Source organism: Capricornis sumatraensis, chromosome 11 (genome assembly GCF_032405125.1).
Source record: "Capricornis sumatraensis isolate serow.1 chromosome 11, serow.2, whole genome shotgun sequence".
In the NCBI taxonomy this organism is placed as follows: Eukaryota; Metazoa; Chordata; class Mammalia; order Artiodactyla; family Bovidae; genus Capricornis; species Capricornis sumatraensis.
In genome coordinates, this window is record NC_091079.1 from 12,148,460 (window position 1) to 12,167,049 (window position 18,590).

The following is an 18,590-nucleotide window of genomic DNA, read 5'->3' on the forward strand; positions in this document are numbered from 1 at the left end:
AACAAACAAAACAACAATCAAAAACTTAGAGTCTTAAAGAGTAGGTAGGTTGTAGAGCAATTATCCTTCAATTAAAAATAAATTAAAAAAAAAAAAAAAAGAGAGAGTAGGTAGGAACTTTAGAAGCTCCCTAGAGGAGCCGACTGTGCCTATGGGAATGGAGTGACCTAACCAAAGTCCCACATTTCATCAGTATCAGAGCCGACACCCTGCTCTATCTTGTCCACTCCCACTTACTAAGGGCCTAAGGGTCTATTACACACCAGATGATGTGTATATATGTGTGTGTACATATATATATGTATATATATAGATGTGTGTGCACCTGTGTACAGATATATATATTCATCTATATATCTTTAATTTTTACTGTAACTCTTCAGGAAAGAGACCATTACTTCTGCTGTTGAAAGGAGCACCCTGAGGGGTTCGGAGATGAAGTGACACAGAGAAGTTCAGCTAATTGTGACACGGCCAAGATTTGCAGCCGGTCAGGCTCCAAAGCCAGCAAGTCTTTCTAGGTACAAAACAGCATCCCAGCATTCACTGAAATAAAGAGCATCAGTCTTTAATTTGGGTCAGAGTTTTCTGTCAGACTCAGATGACAATCTTTTTATTTTTATTTTTGGAATTCAGCGAAGGAAACAATGGAGAAGAGGAACAATTTAGTAAATAACTCTTGGTCTGATCAAGTAAAATATTTGGAAAAGGGAAACCATAAAAAGAAAAAAAAAATTTTTAAATGAAAAAGGAATTTAGCACTTCTTTTCACTGGTTATTGTTGTAGAGGGAAACCAGTATTAGCCATAGAGATATGCAATTATTGCCATAGAGACAGTTAAAATAGGACTGTTTTTCATATTCACACAAACTCATAATAACATCCTTCTAATTCAGTTGAACAGCAAAATCAGAAAGATGGCCTGTGTGTGACAAATTTAGTGATTTGAAATCCTTATTGCATAAACCAGTAGAGACCAGACATACACAAATGTTGCTTTTAGTTAGCTTTAGGTTTTCTATTTCTATTCCAGTCTATAAATGAGCCTATCAGAGTCTGACGTTACTGTTTCAAACAGAAGAATGAAGTCAGACTGAGAAGACCTATCATTCCAGCATCATATATATATATATTCTTTTTCAAATCCTTTCGCATTTAGTTATTGCAGAATGTTGAGCAGAGTTCCCTGTGCTCTACAGCAGGTCCTTGTTGGTTACCTATTTTACATACAGCAGTGTGCACATGTCCGTCTTTTAGAGGCAGTGTCTCAGGGCACTAGGAAGCCATTCCGTCTCCAGCATGGCCCTGTGCTAATCTGAAAGCCTTTCCCCTGACTAGAATCTTCCCCCTGATCTCCAGCTGATGGACTGAAGCAAAGCACTGATCCCTTTGGGCAAAGCTCTTTACAGCTTCCAGAGGGCACAAAAGGGACAGCAACTTCTTTGCCAAAACTCATATTCTTTGCCAAGAACAGTTAAAATTCAAATCCAAAATGTTTGTGGTTAGGACACGAGTGAAACCCAAGAAATCTCAGTCTCGTTCTCACCAGAGATCTTAATTTCTGTAACTGTGGCTTTCTGTCTCAGGGCAGCTTTTACCGTCTAGTCTAACACACAAAGATGTAGCCTTAGGACACACTTCTTCATCATCCCTGTAACATGCCTTTCATACTTTCAACTTTTTTTAAACATAATTTATTGAAGTGTAGTTCATTTAAAATGCCATATTAATTTCTTCTGTACAATCAAGTGACTAAGTTCTACATATATATGTATGCATATGTATATGTATATACATAAATTTACACTTATATACTCATATTTTCCATTAGAGATGATCATACCAAGCAAAGTCAGACAAAGACAAATATCACATGATGTCACTTACATGTGGAATCTAATATACAACACAAACTATCCTTTAGACTTTAAACTCTTCTTTCACAGACACGCACAGGAATGCTAGAAGCCAGCTTGTCCTCTGCTTTTCCTGTTCCTGCTTCTACACTGCTGAGCATCCCTATGATCCTATATGTTGCACATTTCCAACTGAGCTTTGTGTGACCTCATTAGATTTTTTCAGACAATGAGCATTTTCCCAGTAAATACAAAAATCCAAAAGAAATCCCAGGACTAGGCCAAAGATTTGGTCTTCATCTGGGCATTCTCTCCTGGACAGTTACTGAAGGGGTGGAGAATGAATGAATGACAAATAAGCTTACAAAATTTTCCCCAGCCAAGATATGTCATAAAAGATTCAGAGAAAAAGCATTATTCAAGCATCCTTTAAAATGTGCAATTGGTCAGAAAAACAATTTTGAGTTTTCTAATAAAACAGAAATATATGAAAATGATACAGTAAAAGAATACAAATGTTAGGACTCATTTTACTTTGATGCATAATACAGACTGTATGAGTAAGATTCCCCTAGAATCATATCAAAGGCTACAGTGAAGTTCTTTATATAAAAGAAGTAGGTTAGAATGTGGTTGGCTGAGCAAGATAATGCAACCAATCCTTAACTTTCAATTACTAAGATGCCAAGGGATAAAAATGCATCCACTCTGAACGGGAAGCACTGATGAGATCACACTGCGTGGGTGCCCTTAACGCTCTGGTAGCAAGGCTGCATTGGGAGCATTTGTGAAGTAGTTAATTTGGGAAGCACTCTAATACTAGGGATGCTTTACCAAAACATTTCCTGGAAAGCCTGAGGAATAAAAGTAGAAACAAACTAACAAAACCATTTTCCTATGCATTGTACTCAAATGGCTCCACTGAAAAGAGTTCCTTAGAATAACAGTCACTTTATGGCTAGGGAATTTTCATTAAAATGTGTAGTCAGATAATGTATATATAAGGTATTATAAGAAAGGAGATATGCCAAAGTAGCAACATGCTGACTCTCTATTCTTTCTTCTTGAATATATACATCTTGTTAATAGTCTTTTGGAGTAGGGTAGGGATGGTTTGGGAGTTTGGGATTAGTACATACAAACTATCATATATAGGATGGATAAACAAGGTCCTACTATATATCACAGGTAGCTATATTCAATATCATGTAATAAATCATAATAGAAAAGATTCTATTCTTTCTTAATGGTAAATTGAACTAGGATAAAGAATAGGTATGACGAACTGAGACAGTGTATTAAAAAGCAGAGACATCACTTCTACAACAAAGGTCCATATAGTAAAAGCTATGGTTTTTCCAGTAGTCATGTATGGATGTGAGAGTTGTAATACAAAGAAAGCTGAGTACTGAAAAACTGACACTTTTGAATCGTGGTGTTGGAGAAGACTCTTGAGAGTCCCTTGGACAAACAAGGAGATCAAAGAGTCAATCTTAAAGGAAAGGAGTCAATCTTAAAGGAAATCAACCCTGAATATTCATTGGAAGGACTGATGCTGAAGCGGAAGCTCCAATACTTTGGCCACCTGATGTGAAGAGCTGACTCACTGGAAAAGACCCTGATCCTGGGAAAGATTGAAGGCAGGAGGAGAAGGGGTGACAGAGGATGAGATGTTTGGATAGCATCACCGACTCAATGGACATGAGTTTGAGCAAGCTAAGGGAGAGAGTGAAAGAGAAGCCTTTCGTGCTGCAGTCCATGGTGTCCCAAAGAGTTGCACACGACTTAGCCACTGAACAACAACAAAAGTAACAGACGCTGTTAAGATCAGGAGACCACATGAGAGATTTATAGCATAGCAGTAGTCAGGACTAGAGCTAAGAGTTGGCACAGCACAGGGACACTGGAGAAAACGTTTAGGATATCTGGGTTACTTGAAATGAGAAAGAATAGTTATTAACAAGGTTTTCTAGTTTGAGTTTTTTCAGGGACAAGAAACATTTTAAAATGACTTCATGAGTATGGATATATAAAACAGATCAGATAGATAAACCTGGAACTATGTAACTATTATTATATGTAACTATGTAACTATGATGTAACTATTTTCACCTCAGTTGACTTATAAAAGAATACAGTTCTACTGTTAATTTGAAACACAATTACATGATAAGAATTTTCTGTGTTAAGGTCCACAGTTATAATTATGAGAGTATTACTACTAGAAAATAATATTTTTTTATTTGGAGAGAAAAAAAGTGCCTTGCAAAGACCTTTCCAACTCAGATAATAAACTTATTTATTTTTTATGTGCCAAAAAACTTTTTAAAATTGCAAAGTACTTGAAGTAAGATGGACTAACAAGTTTATGGCTGGACTTAGTTGATTCATAAGTGTTCTTTCATTCTTGAGGTCCCGTGACTTTATAAACAGAAGAGAAAAATACAAAAATGGTAGGAAAGGTAGAATTTATTTAATATGTTAACTGGCAACTCAATCTGACAGCTTTAAAAAGTCATCTTAAGGAACAGTTTCATTCTAGATTTTGACCAAGGAGTCAGAGGTTGTAATGATGACAGGATGCTGATGGCTTCAACGGGTAAAGCTGCTTAAACTGTAAGAGCAAGTATCTGTGTTGGCCTCAAGAAGCAAGAGTACGTGAAAAAGAAACAACATGGCAGCTAAACAACCTCTATTATATATCTGAAATTTGCTAAGAGAGTGGATCCTAAAAGTTCTAGTCACACACACACAAATTGCAACTGTGGTCATGAATGTTAACTGAAATGATTACCTTAATCATTTCATAATAAATACACATATCAAATCATTGTTGTATACCTTCAACTGATACAATGTTATATGTCAACTACATCTCAATGAAAAGAATTTAGGAAAAAATAAATCAAACAACTTATTTTGGATTCTAAACTGTGGAGATATTTACATGGTCATTGAAGTAAGTTTTAGATGTTTGTTTATAGTATACAGATTTGGAAATCAACTTGTCTTATTTTTGTTGTTGGGTTCTTGGAGACACAATGGAGACATTTCCTTGACTGTCTCTGTCACACCCTATTTCTAACTGTCAGGACACTTGGTCAGATCAACCACTGAAATACCTCCAGCATCTGACTTCTTGCATTATTTCCACTGGCATCAGGTCCAAAGCACAGAGCTCTCTTGCCTGGCCTATTACAATAATTACCCTCCCATCTCTGCATGTCCATTCATAACCTCAACTGTCTCCATAAGTCAGAAGGGTCCTTTCAGGACAGGCATCAATCTGGTCTGGTTCTTCGGCTCAGATTCTTTGGTGGTTTTGCATCTAGTTCAGGCTTACGGTCAAAAGCCCTCCAGGGTCTGGTCCTCAGCCCCTTTCTGACTCCAGCTCCTCCACGGCCCCTCTGTCAGCCACCCCCACCCCCCATCACTGGCCTCCTTCAGGCTCCTAAGATGTCGAGCACAAGGACACATCAGGACATCTGTACTTATTCCTTCTGCTGGAAATGTTCTGTCACCACAGGTCACCACGCCTCACACACTCAGGGCATCTCTTCAATTAGCACTTCTCCACCATCCACCCCCTCCTCTCTCCCCTTTCTGACCCCTCCTGATGGATTCCTTTACTTGTCTTCATATCACTTAGTATCACTGGGCATGTTAGGCAGTGCTTGATTGACCTCTGTCTCTGCTATAAAACACAGGTTCCACAGAACAACAGCTTCATCTGGTCTGTTCACTGAGAAATCCCCAGAACCTAGAACAGAACCTGACACTCTCTTAACACCAATTAAATCCACGAGTTATTACCAGACTAGTATACTGACACTAGAGAGAATCTGAAGGGGTTTCAGTTGGGTTGAAAGGAGAGCATGAAATCCCCAGGAGGAGTAGGTCTTTCCTGCCACTAGAAGCATCAGGTATGACCTTTTCTCAGCAGCCTCCCCAGACACTCACTCCCAACCATTTGTAATAATTGGATCATAGAAAATGCAATAAGGTAATTCCTATTAAATGATAAATTATTCAAAGAACTCAATGCTGTATATCATTCCAAACCATAGTTTTAAAAACAATGTTTGAACTATCTATTTTCTCAAGGAAACTGGTGCATTAGCATCATTAAAAAAAAAAAAAACAAAAAAAGACAAGTATTTTTAGTTTGTTCTTTCTGACCTAAAGAAACACATACCACATGCTTCACATGTCTAGCAAGAAAAAGTGTAGTGAGCCAGGCAGATGAGGTAGAATCTGACACTTTCAGACTCAAGTCTAGCTGACTTAACCAACATCAGGTGCTACAGATAAACAACCAAAAAGATGTTAAATTCTGTATTTTTCAGGCTTGATGTCAACTGACTACAGGCATCTGTTTTTTCAAAAAAAGAAAGCGAAACAAGTGATGGAGATGTACAAACAACAAATGGAAACAGTGACAGGAAAATAAACCTAGAAAGAGAAGCCACTTTATTTTTATAATTACATCATCAGATTGAAGGTGGGTTTCTCAATGGAAGAACAAGATATTCTACTAACGAAATGATTAAACTTATCTGTGAGTGTAAGAATTAACATAGATGTGATGTTGATGAGACAGCATTGTGGAGAGAAAGGAGATGCCAAAATTGTATTATGCCATCCTTGAGACTGAATTTGGATTCGATTCCAGAAAATATCAAGCGTGAATGCTCATTATGAAAAGCCCAGTGTCTCGTATTTCTAAACCAAGAACAGACAGCAATATCTAGCTTGGCAAAGAAAAGTGTCTTAACGTTAATGTTTTAAAGGCATTGGCCTTATTGGATTAACAAGGGAAAATGGAAACTATACTTTTCAGAATATTCTCTTAGGGTGTATATACGAGTGACTTCTGAAATTCCTTAATAAAGCTAATAATTATAACATATATTTTGAGACTTTTTAGCCTAATAATATTCCATTTTTATTTGATATTGCCAACTTTGAATAGTTTTGAAAGAATAGCTGTGAGACAGTGGTAAGTGACATTGATCTGTGCAAAGTAAATCCTTAGAGATAACTGTATCAGAATGTTAAGGGTGAATCCATTTCCAAGCTAAAGAGCTTGGAAATATAGTTCTTGTTCATTGGGTATGCACTTTTCCTGTAAAACTGTTATGTTACACCATCAGCTATCATGCAAGATGTTTCTTAATTCTACTGTTCTGAACTTTATTAGCAATTCATATTAACTACAGTATTCATTTTGACATGTTCTCTGTCTCCTGTTAATTACATGACATTGATTTTCTACTGTCTTACTCTGGAACATTTTATACTGACTATCTCTGACTATTCTTATTCTGACACCAGCAACCATTCTTTGTTTTTTTATTTTCCCCGTCGACATTGATTTCTGTTCAATATCTTACATGATTTCCTTCCAGTAAAATGTGTAAATATTATCTGAACATAAAGTATATTTCTTAACCTGGTTTATTACTATATCTACTTTTCCAGGTGACAATATATTCTAGAGATCTCTCCATACTCATACATAGAGAAAATTTTTATTTGGATATAATTGAAATATAACATTAGCTTCAAGTGCACAACATAATGATTCAATATTTTTATATTTAGTGAAATGATGACCACAATAAGCATAGTTAACATCCATCACCACACATAGTCAGTAGTACTCTTTCTGGAGAATCCCATGGACAAAGGAGCCTGGAGGCCTACTCTCCATAGGGTTGCAGAGTCGGACATGGCTGAAGCAACTCAGCACACACGTGCACACACAGGCATCATCTTCCTTCTTACCCTCTTCTTCCTGTTCTGAGAATTGAAAAAGCTTCTTTGGCCTCAACTATCACTCCTCAACATTCAGAAAACTAAGATCATGGCATCTGGTCCCATCACTTCATGGGAAATAGATGGGGAAACAGTGGAAACAGTGTCAGACTTTATTTTTGGGGGCTTCAAAATCACTGCAGATGGTGACTGCAGCCATCAAATTAAAAGACGTTTACTCCTTGGAAGAAAAGTTATGACCAACCTAGATAGCATATTCAAAAGCAGAGACATTGCTTTGCCAACAAAGGTCCGTCTAGTCAAGGCTATGGTTTTCCCAGTGGTCATGTATGGATGTGAGAGTTGGACTATGAAGAAAGCTGAGTGCCAAAGAATTTGATGCTTTTGAACTGTGGTGTTGGAGAAGACTCTTGAGAGTCCCTTGGACTGCAAGGAGATCCAACCAGTCCATTCTAAAGGAGATCAGCCCTGGGTGTTCTTTGGAACGAATGATGCTAAAGCTGAAACTCCATTACTTTGGCCACCTCATGTGAAGAGTTGACTCATTGGAAAAGACTCTGATGCTGGAAGGGACTGGGCGCACGAAGAAAAGGGGAAGACAGAGGATGAGATGGCATCACCGACTCAATGGATGTGAGTCTGAGTGAACTCCAGGAGATGGTGATGGACAGGGAGGCCTGGTGTGCTGCGATTCATGGGGTCGCAGAGTCAGACATGACTGAGCAACTGATCTGATCTGATCTGATCACCTCTCTGCAGTTGACTACCAAGCGTATATAACTGTTGCTTCTCTACCAAAGCCTAAGACTGTTAAGTAGAAAGTTAGGCATGAGCAAGGAGGGGTAGCCTCGCAGATTCAAGCTGATCTTTAAACCCCATCTCAGACAGGTCCCAGTGCAGTCCAGGAGAGCTCACAGATACGCTACAAAATAACCAGAGACTGTTCCAACTCAGGTACAGGTGCCCTAGGCACAAAATGGATACAATCTAACCACAGGGCCTTCTCCAACTCCTGGACATGTGCTGCTGTGTTCTCCAGTGACTTTAGACAGCCAGGAGCCCATTAAGCATTCATAAATATTCTATATATACATATATCTTATATTACAGACTGAATTATGGGAAAAGCATGCACAATAGAGCCTGTTGTTATGTAGCTTGTAACTGTCAATCCAAATGGTCAGTCCACACCTGCCTAGATGAATATGTAAAAGCCCTCTCTTGAAAACCCCCATACCTCATCCTTCTGAAGCCAGTGTCTCTCTTGGCTTGGCCCGCCTCTCCCTTGAGGTGTTCTTTCTTTTCTTTCCTTAATAAACTTGTTTTTGCCACATGTAAGACCTCAGATTCTTTGCGTCCTTACCAAGAGCCAAGATCCACATAGGAGGATCCTCTTTGACATTCCTAAAACTGGCAACAAGACTAAATTTTATTTTTCACTGGAGAGGTACATTTGCATTTAAACACTAATATGTAAAAGACATTCTCAAATGTTTGTTGAATGAATAGGATTCCAGTTCCTTCCTTCTTTATGACACTTCATTCAGTTATGGAATGCCATCGTTTCTACCTTCAGAGACTCAAACCAGTGACCACGTTTTGGGTTCTATTCTATGATCAACTCTTAATTATCTCCTGCATGGAGAGATCATAAAAATGTTATTTAAAAGGATATTATAAAAAACCTTCTAGTCTTCAAGTCATTCTCAGTTTCAACAAATTCTATTGCTGCTGTAACTGGTGTCTCTCCGGGGCACAACTCTTGCATCTGGCCGAGCCTCAGGAGCTCCCTATTCTCTTCAGAACCAGAAACTGTCTTACACCAGGCCTCAGCAGGCCTCTCCAACTTAGTCTCATTTCCTTGACTTCCGTAAATGGGCATCTTTATCAAAATAGACCACTTAGCCTCTAAACACTATCTCAACTTTGAGAACTCTATTCTGTTTTCACTGGAAGAACATTCTGGAATGTCACCACCTCCTTGCCACTCACTGTCCCTCAGATTGCTACCCTGTCAACAATCCAGCCATCCTTCATGGTATACTTTAAATGATTCTTTCTTTAAGAAAATTTTCCAATTCTTGGCATGGAACAGCATCTCTAGGAATGAATCTCTGTAACGTTTGGTTTACAAGACACCACATACCAATGTATACTTGGTATTTTATTCATCTATAAAATCCTTTTAGGGGCACAACTAGACTGCACTATCCTTGTAAGATCATTCATACATTTTAATGACATGGATCACTGAGGAAAGGCTTTGCTTAAGAGATAAATTCTTTTCATTTTTAATTGAACACAGTCAGTAGACTGCAACATGCCTCACATCACTGATCATTGAATTCAGTTTCGTGAACACAATTCAGGTTTTATGTCCAAAATTAAAACAAGTAATTTCTAAAGAATAGGGTATTCTTACCAATAAATAAGGCAAACGCAAGATGTTCCTTGAAGTGATTATGGAAATGACTAAAAATAAAACAGGAAACTATAAAACCGTCTGCAGTGACTTGCATGCAGAAAGTGAAGAGGAACTAAGGAGCCTCTTGATGAAAGTGAAAGAGGAGAGAGAAAAAGTTGACTTAAAGCTCAACATTCAGAAAACTAAGATCATGGCATCTGGCCCCATCAATTCATGGGAAATAAATGGGGAAACAGTGGAAACAGTGTCAGACTTTATTTTGGGGGGCACCAAAATCACTGCAGATGGTGACTGTAGCCATGCAATTAAAAGACCCTTACTCCTTGGAAGGAAAGTTATGATCAACCTAGATAGCATATTCATGATCTGATGCTTTTGAAGAATTGATGCTTTAGAACTGTGGTGTTAGAGAATACTCTTGAGAGTCCCTTGGACTGCAAGGAGATCCAACCAGTCCATTCTGAAGATCAGTCCTGGGTATTCATTGGAAGGAATGATGCTAAAGCTGAAACTCCAGTACTTTGGCCACCTCATGTGAAGAGTTGACTCATTGGAAAAGACTCTGATGCTGGGAGGGATTGGAGGCAGGAGGAGAAGGGGACGACAGAGGATGAGATGGTTGGATGGCATCACCAACTCGATGGACATGGATATGAGTGAACTCCGGGTGTTGGTAGTGGACAGGGAAACCTGGCGTGCTGCAAATTCATAGGGTCGCAAAGAGTTGGACCCGACTGAGCAGCTGAACTGAACTGAACTGAACTGAGAGCAGCTGGAACGCACGCACTTGCCCTCTCACTCTGGTCGTGTGAGACTGCACACGCCCTGTTCTGTCTGGGACTGCAAACAGTGTCCCATCTCCTGCTCAGTGACTGGCTTTATGCTACTGGCTCCAAGAATTCTAAATAGTTCTGAGTCATGAGTTTGACTTTCATCCCCAAATTCTATTTTCTACTATAATAAATATGCAAATGCTAAAAGAATGGACAGTTTCATGAGAGAATGGTTAACAAGGCACAGGGGACCTGAGGCTGAAGTATGAGAAGAGGTTTGATTTGGCCATAGGGAGATTCCAGAAGGTTTTTCTGAGAGGCATTTCAGGAAAGTGATGAAACATGGGGCGGAAAGGAAGAAAGGAGAAAATGTTTGAAGAGAAAGGGTAAAAAGTCAGTTTAAACTCCTCAAGTCATATTTTTCTTGAACAAAAATAACTTTAATGCAAATAATAGTAAGATATAGCCACACTGAGGTAACTGATAATAATATTTTTTAAAAAATATTTAAAAATTCAGATTTTTACTCAAAAAAACCAATAACTTACCTATTCAGTATATTTAGAACACATACAGTATATTTAGAATATAACAGTTTAATAAACTGAGGCGTACTAAAATTTAAGTCTCTCTGTAGACATCAATGTTTCATATTCATTCATTTATTCAGTAATTACATAAGCTATTTAATAGTGTTTACTAATTGCTCACTAAATTTTATTCATTACAACTTATCATTTGTCTATTTTAATGTCATACTCACACATGACATACAAAAAATATTCAATTACCTTATAAATTCATTGGCTTGTTTAACATCTTTGTTCATAGAATATTTTTCCCATCTTATGTTAATAAACTTCTTCTTGAGGTCACAAGTCTTTTGAGAAAGTGATCAGGGCAAGGGACCTGTTCCCTCCCACAGTAAACATGCTACATTTATACGAAAAAGTTCACAGATTTTTAGCATGTAAGAGCATTTCAGTTATCAAACATTGATACAGGTAGGGACACTTTTCAGATAAAAGGAGCTTCAAAAGTTTTCATGTGAATTATTTCATAAGAAAGTCTAACTCTTTCTAAGACATGTCAGTCATTTTCCTGCCATCTTAATCGATTACAGGAACTTTTATTCTGATAAACAGTGCTGCTCCCACAGGCAGTATCAACTCCACCCTGCTAATTTCTTTCAGAGCTTCTTTTTCATCATCTCAGCTATTCCATTTGCTATGTATGTGATCCTAACAGCACCATCTCTGCTCCTAAACCCTTATACCTAAACCGGGAACCAGGAAAAACAGAAATACTGAACCTATATTTAAAGTTGAAATAAACTAAGCTATCAGCAAGGTTCTGAGACTCTTAATCATATGGTCTTTCTTTTATATGTGGTTATTTAACTCTTTTTTTGAGCTTATCTCTATTCCCAGAAAAGTGAGGAGGCTGTGCATACTGGCTTTATTTAAAAAAAAAAAATTGTAATCTCTGAAAACACGATGATCTTTTAAAGTTCTTTGTGGCGTCTTACTCTAACACACTAAACAAGAATAGCCAGAAGGAATAAGCAAACTTTATTAATTACTACTTTATTTTTCACTAACATGCTGTGTGTGTGTTTGGAGGGCTGCTGGCATGTGTGTTTAAGTTTCATGTTGAATAATTAATATTTGGACTTAGGATATAAAATGAATGCTAACTCACACATTTCACAATTTGTCACTGCAAATTATTCTCTCTGGTGTCCTTGTTGTAAAACATTGGACATACCTGATAAGATAGTATTGTCATGTTTTATTTATATAGTAGTATCAAATATGATAACATGAAGAATATGAATAGTAAGTAATTATTATTGGTATCCTCCAACTTGATATAACTGGGTTGCGATGGCTAATTTTATGTGTCAACTTGACTGGGCTAAGGGATGCCCAGGTGGCTGGTCAAACAACATTTCTGGGTGTGTCTGTATGTGTATTTCTGAAACAGACTAGTATTTGAATCAGCAGACTAAGTATAGATCTCCCTTACCAATGCAGGTGGGCATCATACCATCCACTGAGGGCCTGAACAGAACAAAAATGCAGAGGAAGGGAGAATGTGCTTTCTGTTTAAGCGGGAACATTCATCATCTCCTACCCTTAGACTCCAGCACTCCTGATTCCCAGGTCTCTAAATTCAAACTGGGACTTACACCATTGGCTTTCTTGGCTCTGAAGCCTTCAGGTTTGGACTAGAACAACACCGTCATCTTTCCTGGCTTCCGGCTTGCTCAGAACTTCTCAGCCTCTGAAACTGCATGAACCAGTCTCCCAAAATAAATCTATTTCCCTGTATCTACATATATTCTACTGATTCTGTTTCTCTGGAGAATTCTCACTAATATATGGATATTCTTTGGAAAAATCTTAAATATTATTGAGGATAACCTTCTTCTGGTCATCAAACAACAGTAAGTCAGTTCCTGTGCTAGTATTTGGAACAATAACAATGAATAAAATCTCTTCTGGCTAGTGTAATAATTGGGGGATATTTATGCACAGGACATAACCTTTTCTTATATGGACAGTCAGTGCTGCATAAGCGAGCAGAAGGCCAGACAACCACACTGTCCTTACACAAAGCTGAAGGCAATATAGGATGATATTGGTTTTATTTGCAACATTAAACTGCTTTGAGTTACCAAGCTTAATATACTTCTTCAATAATGATAAAGGAAGTAGGCGAATCTCGGTAAAGCTTAATTTTAATACAAAAAATACACAAAGTTTTCAAAAATCTATTTGGGAAGTCAAAAGAAAGGTAAAGAGGAATAAACATCTGCAATTGATGGCTATTTTTGGAATTTTTGTTGTAAATAATACAAGTAACACAGGGAATTTGACATGCTACTATTCAAACAGCCTAGTTACTAGACTCTAAGACTGGCTCTATTTTTTTAAGTTTTTTTCCAAACACATTTTGAATCACTGCCATGTTTTGATCTGATAATACTTTCAGTCAGTAATGCATTTTAGAATTAGATGTTAACATTTACAAAAATCAAGAAAACAATAGCTCTTTGCTTTTACCCTTTATTTTTTTTTTCTTTGTAAATTAGTTTGCAAATTGTCCAATTTTACATAGCACACTTCCTGGTTCCTTCCTCCCCTCAAAAGTCATAGTCCTTTCGATGAGTGGTTCCATCTTGAGTGATCGGCAACCCCAAATCTCTGGAGGGTTTTCCTTTCATGTGCCCCCAATTCACAGACCAACATGTCACCTCCTTTTCCCAGAGACATTACCTTTCCTCTCTTTGCCCAGACACTTTTGAATGGATATTTAATTTGAATTTTCTCTCATTTCTGAATTGAACTTACTGAAAAGATACTATTTTCAGTCATTTTTTTTTTCTCATTGCTCATAGCAAAGACTGCTCCCTTCATCCTTGAACCAGCACAAGATGCTAGACATGCACTCTGGGGAGAAGTCTGGGGTCTCCGCCACCTCCAGAAAGTGGACTAAGACATAAGTCTAACTCATAAGACATAAATCTAAGCCTGGGTTCAGTTCCAGGGTCGGGAAGATCTCCTGGAGGAGGAAATGCCAATCCACTCCAGTATTCTTGCCTGGAAAATTCCATGGACAGAGGAACCTGGCGGGCTACAGTCCAAGATATCACAAGAGTCAGGCGAGACTGAGCAAGTAACACTTTCAGTTTCTTTCTAACTCATAAGACCTTGAGCTGCATAAAGATGGCCTAAGGGCAGGGAACCCTCTCCAGACCTTCGAGTACTCCACTATACAGGTTCTTCTCAACTGAAGAATACTGCCGGTAGTCAACCATCCATACCTGTTACAAGTTGAGGCTACCCTGCTGGAAGATATCTCAGAGTCAAATGAGTCCCTGTAGTTCTAAAGGACCTTCAAGTATAGAATGAACCACCATGCCATAACGATAAGGAAGTTATGTGCTATATCAGTTGAACTCCCCTAGTTAATCCCTCTACTAAGTTAGGTCTCTTTCTGATCTGCAAACTAAAACTTACAAAGCTTATGAATACGAATGTGAGGTAAGATATATGGATTTAAGTACATCATTACCTACAGTCAGGGGTCTTTATGTGAAGACTGCAGAAACATGACAAGTGAAAGAAAACGAGAGTCCCAGTAACATCATGAGAGGAAGCTTTAAAGAAACAAAACTGTAAACAGTGCTGCGATGAACACTTGGGTACATGTGTCTCTTTCAATTCTGATTTCCTTGGTGTGTATGCCCAGCAGTGGGATTGCTGGGTCTTATGGCAGTTCTATTTCCAGTTTTTTTTTCCAGTTTTTTAAGGAACCTTTAAGCCAAGACAGGGAAGCAACCTAGATGTCCATCAGCAGACAAATGGATAAGAAAGCTGTGGTACATATACACAATGGGATATTACTCAGCCATTAAAAAGAATCCACTTGAGTCAGTTCTAATGAGGTGGATGAAACTGGAGCCTATTATACAGAGTGAAGTAAGCCAGAAAGAAAAACACCAATACAATATACCAACACATGTATATGGAATTTAGAAAGATGGTAACAATAACCCTATATGTGAGACAGCAAAAGAGACACAGATGTATACAAGAGTCTTTTGGATTCTGTGGAAGAAGGCGAGGGTGATCTGAGAGAATAGCATTGAAATATGTAAATTATCTTATGTGAAACAGATTTCCAGTCCAGGTTCGATGCATGAGACAGGGTGCCTGGGGCTGGTGCACTGGGATGACCCAGAGGGATGGGATAGGGAGGGGGGTGGGAGGGGGGCTCAGGATGGGGAACACATGTATACTCATGGCTGATTCATGTGAATGTATGGCAAAAACCACTACAATACTGTAAAGTAATTAGTCTCCAATTAAAAAAAAAAAGAAACAGAACTATAAACCTGTATTCACGCAATGCATATACTATTTAGGAAGAATATTTCTTTGCTCTTGCAGTTTTCCTTTTAACCACAAAGAGAAATGTGCCATTCAGTTAACATAATTGCTGGAGGCAGCAGCAGCAAACGGACCTGCGGTTTTGCTTCTCAGTGTAATGTCTCCTTATGGAAGACAGTGCTATAGGTGGCTAAAGGAGGAAAGATGCTACAATTTTACCTATGCTAACATTATGGATCTACTACAGAAGGATCTGAGAGACACGTGCTGTCCAAGGACTCATTCAAGAAAACTTCAGTGGCAGCAGCATTGTGACAACGACCCCTAAAGGTCTCTCAAATGTCATCCCACCCCCATGGAGACTGAGCACTCCCATGGGACACCCAGCAAGAAAGTGGCTCCTCATCTTTGAGAACAGTGTTCAGAAGCCCACGAAGGTTTATTCTTTATATAATCACACAGCATATACTATATATTTTCAACATGAGATTGGACAGTAATAAATGCTTGGTATATTTCTGTGCAGATAAATACAAGTAGGTCTATGTAAATGTATACATACACACATATGCGTGCAAGTGTGTGTGTGTATGTGTGTATAACACATATGTTGTTTCGCCCATAGAAAAATCAGACACAAAGTATCCATAATACATTATCCACATTACTCAAAGATATAGCAATGAGTATGACACTTAGAAATATATGGCTCAGATACCTGCAATGATTTTTTAAAATTTCAGTAAGATTTTGGGAAAACATCCTATTTCTTACCTACATTTCCAGTCATTAAGTATGAATTCTGAAAGTCCATCATCCCCATTCCAACAATGTGTATAAAATCTTCAATCACCTGCATTAACTCTATTGAGCCTGGATAAATCTACAAAAATAAACAAAGGTTAGATGGAATAAAAAAATCTACATAACAGAAAACATAACTCGAGTTAAAAAATGACACATGAAATCATATGCTCTGATTATTTGAACACGTTTCTACAACTAGCAAAGCTGTAATTTTTGTTACTTCTTAAATTTATGTTTATTAATTTTTAAACCACCTAATAGTAGTATTTCTTGAACTAGTAGTTGAGAATGATAGCAAACATCACACAACAAGAACTCTGGAGATGATATGATATCATGATTGACACTTCATAAATCTAAGTGACTCAAGAAATCTAAAACATTGTACACTTAGACGTAGCATGTCTTCACTTTTGATGGGCTCCTTTCCTCACCTAATTACAACATAGAACAACCACAAACATAGAACAACCTCAAATAATAAATTTGAGGGCATTTTACATTTTCTTCTTTTAACTTAGGATCTACATGATGAACCCTGAGAGAAAAAAACCAATTATCAATACTATCATAAATATTTACATACTGTGAAGTTCACTGGAAAATAACTATCTTGTGAGAGCCACATTTCTAATAATTATAATAGCCACTGTATCAATAATAATGCTGGCAATACTTGCAAGATCGTATCAGCTCTAGTGTAGGTATCTTACACGTACATACACAAGATAGCCAACACCAGACACTTCACAACGCTGGAAACAGATGTGTGTTTGCTAACAGATGACCTGATTCTGGCAATAGCTCATAACGAGTGGAATGTGAGGTCCATTTAAAAAGACACATGAATTTTAGCATGTGTAACCCATCATGCTGAAGAATTCAGCCCACATTATATAACCATATTAAAGCAGAAAGTCTTTTGAAGTTAGGTTCATTTCTTTTAGTCATTCAGCTTCACTGCAGCTTCTAGCCATAAAAAAGTTAAGTGGATTAGACAGTCTTAGTGGCTTCCTATTCGCAAAAGCTTGTGCAGAAGGACACTCTGATTAGCAGAAAGACATGTTGGGCAGGGTGGCCAGTAGAACGGTATGTATATTTTACAGGAGCTGTGGCTGCACCAATCCAAAAACAGACACTTCAAATGCATTATAGACTTACATATAGCTGAGGACATGAACAAGGGCATAGATGTATGGCATAGATAGCTGTAATTTTTTTAATTATGGGAAGATTTGGGGAGAAATGCTATTTCATTCCTACAGTTACAGTCATAAACTATGAATTCTGACAGTTCATCATTCCCATTCCAAAAACGTACAGGACATTTCCATCAGCTCCAAACTTCCTCCTGCTACTGTATTTTTTCTTGTTTTTGTGTAGGTGTATGTGTCTGTGAGTATGTGTAGTATGTGTAAACACACATTAAATAGAAAAGGCTTAAATTCTCCCTGTTGAAAATAGAGAAGAGACTCCCTCTGTAATTAACCCCTTGCTCCTCTCCCTTTTCTTAGGAGCATTTACTTTAGAAAATGTTGTTGTTCAGTTGTGTCTGACACTTTGCAACACCATGGACTGCAGCACACCAAGCTTCCCTGTCCTTCACTATTTCCCGGGGCTTGATCAAATTCATGTCCATTGAATCGTGATGCTATCCAACCATCTCATCCTCTGTTGCCCTCTTCTTTTGCCTTTAGTCTTTCCCAGCATCAGGATCTTTTCCAGTGAGTCAGCTCTTTACCTCGGATGGCCAAAAGCATTGGAGTATTAGAAAATGAGTAATTGTTAGATCCTTTCTATGTTTTCTTTGCTGCTAAGTCACTTCAGTCGTATCCGACTCTATGCGACCCCATAGATGGCAGCCCACCAAGCTCTGTCGTCCCTGGGATTCTCCAGGCAAGAACACTGGAATGGGTTGCCATCTCCTTCTCCAATGCATGAAAGTGAAGTCACTCAGTTGTGTCCAAATTTTAGCGACCCCATGGACTGCTGCCCACCAGGCTCCTATGTCCATGGCATTTTCCAGGCAAGAGTGCTGGAGTGGGGTGCCAT

At 38.2% G+C, this 18,590-nt stretch overlaps 1 protein-coding gene across 1 annotated transcript in view; it reads right to left on the minus strand.

Moving 5' to 3' along the window:
• Positions 1–18,590, minus strand: part of ADGRB3 (adhesion G protein-coupled receptor B3) — an 878,910-nt gene that overhangs the window by 421,829 nt on the left and 438,491 nt on the right. Inside the window, exon 11 of the mRNA XM_068984093.1 lies at positions 16,506–16,614. Coding sequence (XP_068840194.1) covers positions 16,506–16,614 — 109 coding nt within the window. The remainder of the gene's footprint in view (positions 1–16,505; positions 16,615–18,590) is intronic.